Source organism: Electrophorus electricus, chromosome 3 (genome assembly GCF_013358815.1).
Source record: "Electrophorus electricus isolate fEleEle1 chromosome 3, fEleEle1.pri, whole genome shotgun sequence".
In the NCBI taxonomy this organism is placed as follows: Eukaryota; Metazoa; Chordata; class Actinopteri; order Gymnotiformes; family Gymnotidae; genus Electrophorus; species Electrophorus electricus.
Window position 1 is genome coordinate 32486573 of NC_049537.1, and position 11432 is coordinate 32498004.

The 11432-nt window shown below is 39.0% G+C and overlaps 1 protein-coding gene across 4 annotated transcripts in view; it reads left to right on the top strand.

The window, feature by feature from the left end:
* The window catches only part of znf512 (zinc finger protein 512), an 11321-nt gene extending 383 nt beyond the window's left edge, over positions 1–10938 (top strand). For 2 of the 4 annotated variants that reach the window (XM_035524443.1, XM_035524442.1), the window contains exons 2-16: positions 321–433; positions 649–686; positions 993–1042; positions 1322–1506; positions 1757–1840; positions 2198–2317; positions 2548–2672; positions 3016–3102; positions 3276–3371; positions 3922–4089; positions 6439–6633; positions 6821–6922; positions 7027–7089; positions 8547–8645; positions 8829–10938. In XM_035524443.1, coding sequence (XP_035380336.1) covers positions 367–433; positions 649–686; positions 993–1042; positions 1322–1506; positions 1757–1840; positions 2198–2317; positions 2548–2672; positions 3016–3102; positions 3276–3371; positions 3922–4089; positions 6439–6633; positions 6821–6922; positions 7027–7089; positions 8547–8645; positions 8829–9257 — 1908 coding nt within the window. In that variant the 5' untranslated portion in view covers positions 321–366 and the 3' untranslated portion in view covers positions 9258–10938. Of the gene's footprint in view, positions 434–648; positions 687–992; positions 1043–1321; positions 1507–1756; positions 1841–2197; positions 2318–2547; positions 2673–3015; positions 3103–3275; positions 3372–3921; positions 4090–6438; positions 6634–6820; positions 6923–7026; positions 7090–8546; positions 8646–8828 lie in introns of all 4 variants that reach the window. The other 2 variants (XM_035524444.1, XM_035524445.1) reach the window with 2 other exon arrangements.
* Positions 10939–11432: the final 494 nt, after the last annotated feature.

Here is an 11432-nt window from a genome sequence, read left to right on the forward strand (position 1 = left end):
GGACTCGAAACAATGTTTGTGCTGCACTAGACGGGGTTTCGTGGATCACTGTGTAAATCCACAGTTGTGTATAGCTTACGTTTCGTGAATTCGTTATGGATATTGTGTTTAGTGGTCTTTGCGCTACTGAAAAACGAATGCACTTGTGGCCTATAGCGTAGCGTAGCGCAACAGCAACATCATCTTTTGGTACTGAATACACTACGACTGCCGCGATTCCAAAGGAATTTATTAATGGAATTAGCCTCTAAATGCGATGTTCATATGTATTTAAGCAGTGGTTCTATTGCGTGATCAGACTTTTATTCTATGTATCCCAGTGGTGAGTTGTGAAAGCGCAAGCTCAGGTCATCCAAGGTAGCTAACATGTCTGCAATGTATGTGCCTAGCAAGAGAAAAACCTCAAGGCCACAGCTGAAGCCCCAAATGCCAGGTAGGCCTAATCAAATCTGCCAAATCACTGCAACATTCGTTCACGTAATTTACAACTTTGTCCGTAGCCGACAAACCCACATGTAGCTCGTCATCCATTATTAAAAATCTGCATGGACCTATTACACTTGTTGAAACAACAACAACAAAAAACCCAACAGAAACACTAATGATAATGGTAATAATAATAATAATAATATATTGACATCTTTTCAGAAGTCTTAAAAATTAGGAAGCGGGAAGTTACAGCCATGGTAAGAAACCTAACCCAAACCTCTTCAACTTAGCCATGACAAATGGCATGCATTTCAAAAGTACACTGTTTCTGCTAAGCATGATCTCACATATGGGTTTAGAATTAGAGAATTAGATTTTTTCCTGGAACTAAAAATGCCACCAGACAGACCATGGAATATGTGAAAAAATGTGTTCTATCACCAAGTAAATGTGTTCTATCACCATGTTCTATCACTGTGTTCTATCACTATGTAAATGTGTTCTGTCACTGTGTTCTATCACTGTGTAAATGTGTTCTATCACTGTGTATTCTTGGATCTTAGAATGATGAAGCAAGCTCCCCAAAGATAAAGAGAACATATGGCAGAAAGAAGTGAGTGAAAATACATGATATTTTAGAACCTTTTACAAATTATTACAGTGTCCTTTATCTAATTTTATTGCATGTATAAGATACCAAATGCAGATAATTAGACTGATTACAGTTGTCTTCTTCTCTGTTGTTTTAAAAACAATATTAAACTAAAATATCATTAATAGACCCAGACTGCCTCAAAACCATTTCCTTTATTTAATCTGGACAAAAATAAAACCTTGGTCAATATTATCATCTGTATGTTTTGTTTTGTTTTTCTATGCTGTACTCTTTCAGGTATCATGACTTGCAGCCAGTCTTCATAGGGCCTGCAGAAGATTCAACAGGTGGATCTTGCACTCCAGTAGTCCAAGCAAACTTAATGAATGGCTGTGAAAGGCAGCTCCTAGCTACAGGTCAGGCCACTCTGGTTGGAATGGAGGAAAGAGTTGGCCCGAGTATAGAGATTATGAGGGAGTCAGGTGAGCAACAGATTTCAACCAATGTGAAAATTGACTGCAAATGTAGAGTGTCTTTTGATATACTCCAGCAAAGTCAATTGTATATGTGTGTTAATATTAATCCACAGTACACATATTTTCACATTCTACTAAATTATGTTCCTGCTCAGAGGAGATCTAACTTTTAACTACACAATAATTTAATTGATACATAGGTGTATATGATACTAAATTCATAGACTACATTATGTTCACTTTCCATTTTATTAAGACTTTGACATGAAGAAGAAACGAAAAATGGAGGAAGTAGGCCAGGCCTCACTGAAAAAATATATTGAGGAGGTGAAACAGACAGGTATGTTATAATCCCCCTGCTCAACACTTTTCACTATTTCACTGTGCCTACTGCACTATTCCGAACACCCTATTCAGATTGGATTACTTTATCAGGGGAGCATATGTAATATATTTTTTGTTTTAAGAAAATATATTCTGTATTGTAGTAAAATTACCACAATGGGAACCAGTTTCTTGTAGATTTTATTTGTTATCAACCCAAAAGTTTCATTACCTGGTAATATTATCACACTCATTCAGAGCATGGCACTGACATGATCACTTCCTAGATAACTAAAAACAAAATTTGCCACCCAGACCAAGTTAATGGTCAAAAACACTATGTTTAATTAATGGGTGGAGTCCTTCCCCACAGTGCCTGTGATAGTTCCTGTAGCTCACTACACCCACAAGAGTCCAACTGGTAACAGTAACAGTGCTGTGACCCAGAATGAGTTCTCCTATATGAAGAAAGAGGTGCCCTCTTTTCCTCCAGGTAAAAGAAAATTGTCAAATATTTCTTTTGCTCTGGCTTTTCATACAGTGATTTAATATGTACTGCACCCTACAAATGCTGACATGGTTAATCAGAAGTAAAATGTAGTGTTGACTTATTATGATGGTATGAAGGCATGGCAGATTGACCTGTATTGGTGTTTGGCTAATGGTTTGTGTGTGTACTCCAATTGAGACAGTTGAGCAGCTTTGTTTGATGTATGTTGTCAGGAAGTCAGGAGGAGAGGTGGCAGCTGCTGGTTCTGTCTAAGGGCCGAATCAATTGCCCCAAATGCAAAAGTGTAGGGCGGAAAACAGTGGAGGGCCTGAAGAAACACATGGCAACCTGTACACTGGTAAATGTACACCACAGTACTTACTAGGAAGCACAGGCTCTAAATGCACCCAGCAGTACATTTATGGCATTTAACTGACACTTTTATCTAAAGGAACTTACAATTATGACTTGAGCAACTGATTGTTAAGGGAATTGCTCAGGCCAAGAGTGGCAGCTTGGTGGTGGGGGGTGCTTGAACTGGCATCTTTCTAACTAATAGTCAAGTACCATAACCACCTAGCTACCACAGCAGGCTCTAAAGGCACACTGGTACATGCACCCAGCAGTACTGGAAGCACAGGCTCTAAATGCAACAGGTGCTTTTCAGAGTACCACATCTCATTGGTTCTTTATTATTACAGCATCCCTTTACATGTCAACAATGTGGGAAACAACTAAAGACCTCAACAGGCATGAAGTACCACTTAATGGCCGACCACAGTAAACTGGTGTGTTTCTCAGCTGAATTTTGTTTGTCATAATTATTTCAGAAATACTCATTTTGCTTCTAATTCAAGGACTTTTGACTGCAATCGTCAATGTAAGGATAAAGATGATTATGACATGTTTATTACATAGGACTCAGTATTTTTTTAATGGGAAAAGTGGTATTGCATTGTAGCCCATCCCAGATGGGAATGGACTAGATGACCAGGAAGTGAAAGAGAAATTAAGAAAAGTGCTGAAGAGGATGGGAAAATTAAAATGCTCAAAAGAGGTATGTGTGAATTTCCTGTGTACTTGGGTGTGAGGTATGTGTGCATTGCCTTGAAAAGCAAGAAAGATAACAAATTATGTTCAGTTGGGATAGTTTTGGATTTCCTAATTGGTTAATGTGCTAATTAATCATTGTGTTGTACGTTGTGTTGTCTCCTTTTGCAAATATAGTGCTACTTTCAGCACTGAATTCTCTGGAATGTGTTGGTAAAAACTTTGTAGGGGTAATCTGTATAATTTGGGTGGATAAAGGTTATCAGAGTAATGCCACAGTGGCCTCTTTATGCATAGATTTTTTTTTTTCTCAACAAAGCAACATTCCTCAGTATAAATATTTACTTTTTTCTAATATGATGGTCAAACAAAGCTAGCTAAAGATAGTTCAAACAAAATAGGTCTGAGTGAAAAAAATGTACAAAGTTAAACTTTTGGGGATCCATTTGTACCCCAAGGGCTTTGAGATCTCTTTGCCTTTAAGTCCTCACTCGCTTCTGTTGCATTGACTCAACCTGTTTGTCTTTATTTTTATATGTTGTTGTTTCTTTTCTCAGGGCTGCACTGGCAGCTTTACCAGTATAATGGGTTATGTGTACCACATGAAAAAATGTGGCAAGGAGGAGTCAGAGTTGGCCAAACTCTTAATGAAGTGCAAGCACTGTGGAAAGGCGTATCGCTCTCGAGCGGGCCTGGAGTACCACCTTAAGTCTGAGCATGGCCCGGTGAGCCCTGTCCTCAGTACATTCAAAGAGGGGTTTTATGACCGGAGAACAGTGTTCCTGTATGAGCTATGATTAAAGCTACATTATACATTCAAAACCACACCAAATTGTCTTCTGCAAACTGTGTTTTGGAAGATTTGAATGGAGTTTATTGCTATGGTTTACTCTCTACCATATCTGATTATCTCACTTTGTCACCTGCCTGGAGAAACAATGCAGAGTCACTTAATAGCTTTAAAATAAACTGTAGATCAAAACACTTCTGTCTTTTAGAAGCCATAGTAAAGTAGGCTAAGCCTGCTAGACACTGCTGAGTTTACTGCAATGTGTCTTGCCAAAAATATTATCTTGCGACCCAAAATTCTTAACTGATGGTGCAAAGTTTTGCACATATGGCCACTGTTCTGAGCCTACCTAATGCACAGAGTGACTCCAAAGTAATCAGGGTATGGTATCATGGTATAATGGTAACATGCCTGATCACAAGGACACCCTGTTGCTGAACACTTTTCTGCTTTCTCACCTAGCCATCTCTAATTTCTGTGTTGATGGCTAAATCTAGCTTGTCTACCTGCCAGTTTGACCCTGCCTCCATTCTTCTTTTTAAGAAGTGGTGTTCTGCTATTTATGCCCCCATCTGTCATCTCATTAACGCATCCCTTACTTCAAATTATGTTCCTTTAGCTCTCAAAACCTCAACTATGACTCCTATTCTTAAAAAACCTAGAATAAATGCTGCACTCCTTGATAATTACTGGCCTGTTTCCAGTCTCCCCTTCTAGCCAAGGTATTAGAAAAGGTTGTAGCCTTTGAACTGCAGTCTTCTTAAATACTCAGTATTTATTTGAAGCTTTTGAATCTGGTTTCCGTACTAAATATAGCGCTGAGCTAGCCATGCTACTTGTTCTCGGTGATCTCCTTTTCTCTCCTGATTCTGGAAACCTGAATATTCTTTTCCTTCTAGATCTAAGTTCTGTGTTTGAAAAAATTAACCATAACATACTTATCACCTGCCTCTTAGACATTGGAATTACTAATAAGGTTCTTGAATGTTTTACCTCCTATATTTCAAATAGATTACATTTTATCATCCTTGGTAAACACGAATTGCAAACTGATACTGTTACTCAAAGTGTTTCCCTTGATCAGATTATCTGCAGGCATAGTCTTCATGTCCACTGTTAGGTTGATGACACTCAGATTGATAGTAACACCAAAGCTAACACTAGCTTACCACATCCTGCTTTACTCCCTTGTATCCAAGATTTCAAACAGTGGATGAGCATAAATTTCCTAAAATTAAATCCTGACAAAACAGAAGTTTTACTTATTGGTTCTAAATCTGTTGTCTCCAAATTCTCTGATTTTAAAGTCAGTCTGGATGGTGTTTTGGTGAAACCCTCATCCGCAGTTTGGAGCCTTAGTGTACTTTTTGAACCCCACCTCCATAATATCACTAGACTCTGGTTCACACTTTCATCACCTCCCATATTGATTACTGCAACTTCCCATCTTGATTATTCTTTCTTGGAATTTAAACAAAACTATCTGCTCACTTCAATATGTTCAAAATTCAGCTGCTAGAATTCCCTTACATGTTAGAAAATCAGCCCACATCACCCCAATTCTACATAATTTACACTGGCTCCCTGTCCCTCAACACATTCAGTTTAAACTCCTCCTGCTTACATACAAAGCTCTGCATGGTCTTGCACCTCCCTACTTAGCTGAACATCTACACTCATACTGCCCTGCCTATACACTTAGGTTTTCTGATGTAGGTCTTCTCTCCATTCCTAAGTTTATATTGTTCTCTAAAGGGGGCAGATCATTTAGTATCATGGGCCCAAAACTATGGAACACATTATCACAGTCTCTCTCTTTCTGCTCTTCACTTTCTTTTTCAAATCTCAACTTCAAATATACCTCTTCTCTCAACATTTTCATCACCTTTCTTCTGTTAATAGTTAATAAATTAATGTGTTAAATGTGTTAACTATTGTGTCTTTCCATCTGTATTGTTATTGTAAAGTGACCTTAAGTTTGAAACAAAAAACAACAGTTTTTCAAGCTCCCTTTCTGCTCTGCATTTGGGTTCTACTATCAGTTGGTACCTCACCCAGTTTGCCACGGTCTCTTGTAAGCTGAGATCTTGGTATCTCTTTACATCAGGGTGAGCCTCCTTGTTACAATCCACACTGAAATCTATTCCAACTAAGTAAATTAATGTAGGCATCACTTTCAATATTGTACACTATTGTAATTTACAAAAACAAAACCTCAAAAGCCTAAAAAATTCTAATTAGTGTCTAATTAGAGCGTTAAAGCTTATGTTCCTGATTTCTGCAGGTGCCTCAGGAGGCTCGAGATGAGGAGGTCAAGGTTCAGAGGAAGCCCAGTACAGAGCACGTGTCTGGCAGCAGGGTCAAGCGCATGTCAGCTCAGGTGGCTATCTTCCACCTGCAAGAGATAGCCAGCCAGGAGCTGGTGAAGGAGTGGCCCAAGAGAAAGGTGCAGCAAGACCTGGTTCCCGATGACAGGAAGGTACCACAACATATTACAGAAACACTTTGTTATGGCAGGTTAGACTATCAATATTATTTTCTGTAGCATAATGTCACAAGGAACCTCATGGTTCTTCTGTGTTAGCCTTAAAAATTTGGTTCACCACTGCCCCGAATATTTTTTTACATTGATTTTACATTTTTTTACGTTGATTGTCTGTTGGTAGCTGCGATATTCCCGTCCTGGTTTACCTGCATTCAGCCAAGAAGTTTTGCGAAAATGGAAGAATGAGGTTAAACTACGAAGAAAGGTTCAGTGCCCCAACAAGGTCTGAACCTTGAGAGTCTTTTTTTCATATCTCAATTCATAAGGTTTGCTTGAATCATTGCATCTGTATGTATACTTTTTTTTTTTTTTCCGTATTGTTCTTAGGGTTGTGGTTGCTTCTATACAAGTGTGTCAGGTCTGAAGGCTCACCTGGGGCTCTGCACCTTGGTAAGGCATGGCTTTTCCTTCTCTCTCTCTCTCTCTCTCTCTCTCTATATATATATATATATATATATATATATATATATATATATATATATATATATATATATAGAGAGAGAGAGAGAGAGAGAGAGAGAGAGAGAGAGAGAGAGAGAGAGAGAGAGCGAGAGAGCGAGAGAGAGAGAGAGAGCCTGTGATTAAATCCCCCACACGTTGATCCTGGAAGGCTTGAGACAGTATATAGGGCAAGCACCTACACACTACCATTCATCAGATACCCCACTGGCATAATAAGCTGGCCTAAATAAAAAGCCACTGACATCAAGACAACTCCTCACAATGTTCAAAGGAGTGCTCAAATCCAGCACTCTGACAATGTACGCTAAGCGGAAGGAGCAGGACGGAGGAGTGGTGATCATCAGAAGCACTATCCAGGATGAAACAACCAAGATCCAGGAGTATACTGAGTACCTCAGGCAGCAGAAACCTGGGGAGGATGGAAATGAGGAACCATCATTGGACGATAAACCCTGATGATGCTCCAGAAACAATCCAGCAAATAACAGTGGGATGCAAGATGCTAGCAGGTATATACATGGAATGCCATAACCAAATGGTTACACTTTGGACAGGAGGGATACACCTCTGAAGCTGGTGGACAATGACTGTGGGAGTTCTGTGGGACTTCGAGGTACAGACAAACAAAAGGGTAATGGCTAACCATCTGGACATAGTAGTGGTGAATAAACAGCAGAAGAGGGCCGTAATGATAGATGTAGTGATCCCAAGTGATAGCAGCATCAGGAACAAAGAGCACAAAAAAGTTTGAGAAATACCAAAGGCTGAGAGAAGAGCTGGAAAAGATGTGGAAGGTGAATGCATCAATGCTTCCTGTGGTAATCAGAGCACTAGGGGCTGTGACCCCCAAACTGGGAGAATGGCTCCAGCAGATCTAAGGAACAACATCCAAGGTCCAGAAGAGTGCAGTCCTGGGAACAGCTAAGATACTATACAGGACCCTCATGCTCCAGGCCTCTGGTAAAGGAGCCGGGCTTGAAGAAAAAAGGCTACCCAGAGGAGGGCGAGTGGGAAATTTTATTTATAAAGCATGAGCACACCATCAAGTGGGGGACCCTCCAGCTTGTCTTCATTGTGACCACTGTCTAGGTCCTTACCTGCTAAGACCTACAGGTCCCTTGTGAAAAGTCAGTCATTTGTATGAGCTCAGTTGATTTGTATGAAAAGTAGTTTATAAAGAAACCAGTGTTTCTAGGGAGAAAGTGTGTTGTTCCCATCAACCCCTCAATAAACAAATTCTAAAATGAACAATTATAATTTTTGTCTACAGTTGCTTAAATGAAGAAACCTCTAAAATTGCCAAATAAACAGCTTCACTTGTTTGTTGATGATTTTAGGATGTGCTTTGTGAATGTTATAGACCTGGATTGTTATTTTCTCTGCAGGGGGACTTTCAAGCCGGGAAATATAAATGTCTGATATGTAAGAAAGAGTTCAACTCAGAAAGTGGAGTGAAATACCACATCAACTCTGTTCATTCCCAGGTAAAATGTCCCATTACTCCTGGAAAACTTAATTAACAATAACAGCTTGAATGTCAGGTGTAAGGATGATCTGCTGCTGTTATTTGATCGCATTTTGGTGAAAGCCTTTGTTGATTGACAAATTGTAAAGGTGTACATGTTTGTTATTGTCACACATTAAATAAAACCTTTTCTTACGGACAGGACTGGTTTGTGGCCACCTCCAAGGCAAAGACCTCCACCTCCAACAAGCAGCTCAAACCTAAGTTCAAAGACTCTAATACCGGACTTTCAGTGCTGCCCACATCACACCCAGCCCTTCGTTTTCCCCAGAGACCCTGCACATGGCAGGACTTGCAAGACCCAACTTGTGAGGCCATATTAAGAGTAACAGCAGACCCAGAAACACCACAGCACAAGGGAAAGAAAGGAACACAGAGCAGGAAAGACAAGGCGACCAGACAGGGGAAGGACTGCTATGAGTTCAGTGGCAGTGATAGCCATAGCAGTACTTGTGAAACTGGGAGCTCTAGCAGTGAGTCGGAGCCTGAGGAAGCAGAAGCCCCTAGACCTGATGTTTGGACCCTGAACAGGCCTCTCACTCAGCGTGAGCGAGCTAGGAACATCCTGTGACCTCTGAAGTTTACCAAAATGAGTGTTCAAAATTAGTATTCTCTCTCTCTCTCTCTCTCTCTCTCTCTCTCTCTCTCTCTCTCTCTCTCTCTCTCTCTCTCTGTGTGTGTGTGTGTTTATGTTTGTCTCTGTTTGTGTGTGTGTGTGTACTGAAGACTGGATGTGGCCTATAAGTACAGGCAGTGCCTGATGTGTTATTAGAATAGGATGAATTCGGAGTGTTTTAGAATAGGATGAATTAAGAATGAATTCACATCTGAAATAGGGTTGGTGGGCAAGACATGTTGAATATTGTTAGGTTGGTTTTTTTTTGTAGGGTGGGGGGGGCACATATTTTAACATACTGTTTTACAGTTTATATGGTCAAAAACTGATTTACAGCTCAGTACTGAGCAGTCTTATTACATTACTGCCCCTAGGGAAATGTGGTATTATATTAAAATATTTGACTGTTTATGTGCACTCCTTTCCATATTGTGAATCCTACAACATTGCATGAAATGCATTCAGCCTGAACACAAGTGATTGGAAATTACAGCTGTTCTCACGACAGTTCACAGTACAGGATCATGTCTATAAACACCTCATAGGATCTTGCTGTCGAATTTATAAAATGATTATATATGATAGCACCTTTGTGGTGGTCGGTGTGTGTGTGTGTCCACATGCACTTGCGTATCTAATTTCTGTGTAAACAGAATGGCCACACATGCTGAAGGACATCATCTAAAAAAATATTTTGCAGATTAGTTCACAAAATAGTGTTTTTCTTACAGTAGAACAAGGAATATGGCATAGGGTTTTTTGTGCATAGAGTTTTTTGTAAATTTGTCTCTTGAACTTCTCTAGTTCTAGGATCGATACAGAGCTTCATGATTTCCTGCTGTTGTGCAACCTTTTCTATTTCATGCCTTATATCAATTGTTTTGTTGTCTTTGTAAGCTGTTGCATGTAGTGTTGTCCTTGTATATGCAATGTTTTATGACCTTGTCAGATGGCAAGGTTTGTTTCAGTGAAGTGTCCATGCTGTCTTAGCTTTGAAAGGTGCTGATACAGCATATGTATGACTAGTTTGGTATGTGCTTCTTTGAGAGCGCTAGTGAACAGATGAATGAGCAATGGCTTTTTATCAGAACACTTTTAAAGCTATCATTTCATACTATTAAGATTTCCATCCATACATATGGCTTTAGTATTTAATTGAATCTGTTTAATATGATTCCAAAGGAAATGTCACATATTTGTTATGATTTTTAATATTCCTTTTTAGTGTTAGACATTAAATTTCTGCAAATGCCTTTTTGAAGGATTTTATTCCCATATTAAAATTGTTCAAATTAATAGCAATTACAAAAAACAGAAATTATCTGAAATTAACTGCAGATAACACATATGATTCATAACACTTTTGAAAAGTCAGTTCAATCTTTTAGTCTTTTATGACAGAGTGAAACAGCCTATGTTGCATGAATGGACTCATCACAATGGTGGACATTTTATCATCAGTGATTATCTTGAAGTCCCATGATCAAATGTACTGCAAGTAAAAGGAACATAATATATTGATCTGATTTGATATGTTGCTACATAATGAAAATATTGTGGTAGCAGTACATATTATGCTTTTTTTAATCCTTGTTTACCAGGGTTTTTTGTCAAATAAACTATTCTATAACTGTAACTATTGAAGATCTCATGGAAGTGATGAATTTAGCAAAAACACTGCTGTGCCACCCCCTTGTTCAAAGCAAGGTGATTTTAGGCTGGTGCAGTAAACATATTTGAAAATAAATGTTTGCATGAAATTGTTAGAAGTAAACATGACATAGGATGAAATAATTTAGAAATAAATTTATATGGCCACATGAAAATTCAATAAAATTGTGAAATCTGTCATCTGCATAGCATATAGGGGCTATAAAGATGCTGTAATAATTTTTCAGTTAATGATTTTACAGTTACTTCCACCAGCTTTAGCTATGGAAGGAATCCATGCCTTCCATTCAATCCCAGGCCCTCCATTATTTTAGCCTTCGACACCATTCAACCCCCACAGGCTAATTACAAAGCTTGAAGAACTTGGACTATACACATTGCTCTGCAGTTGGATGCTGGATTTTTGTTTAAATTACAGACCACAGGTGGTGTGACTTAATAATCACTGTTAAACATCCC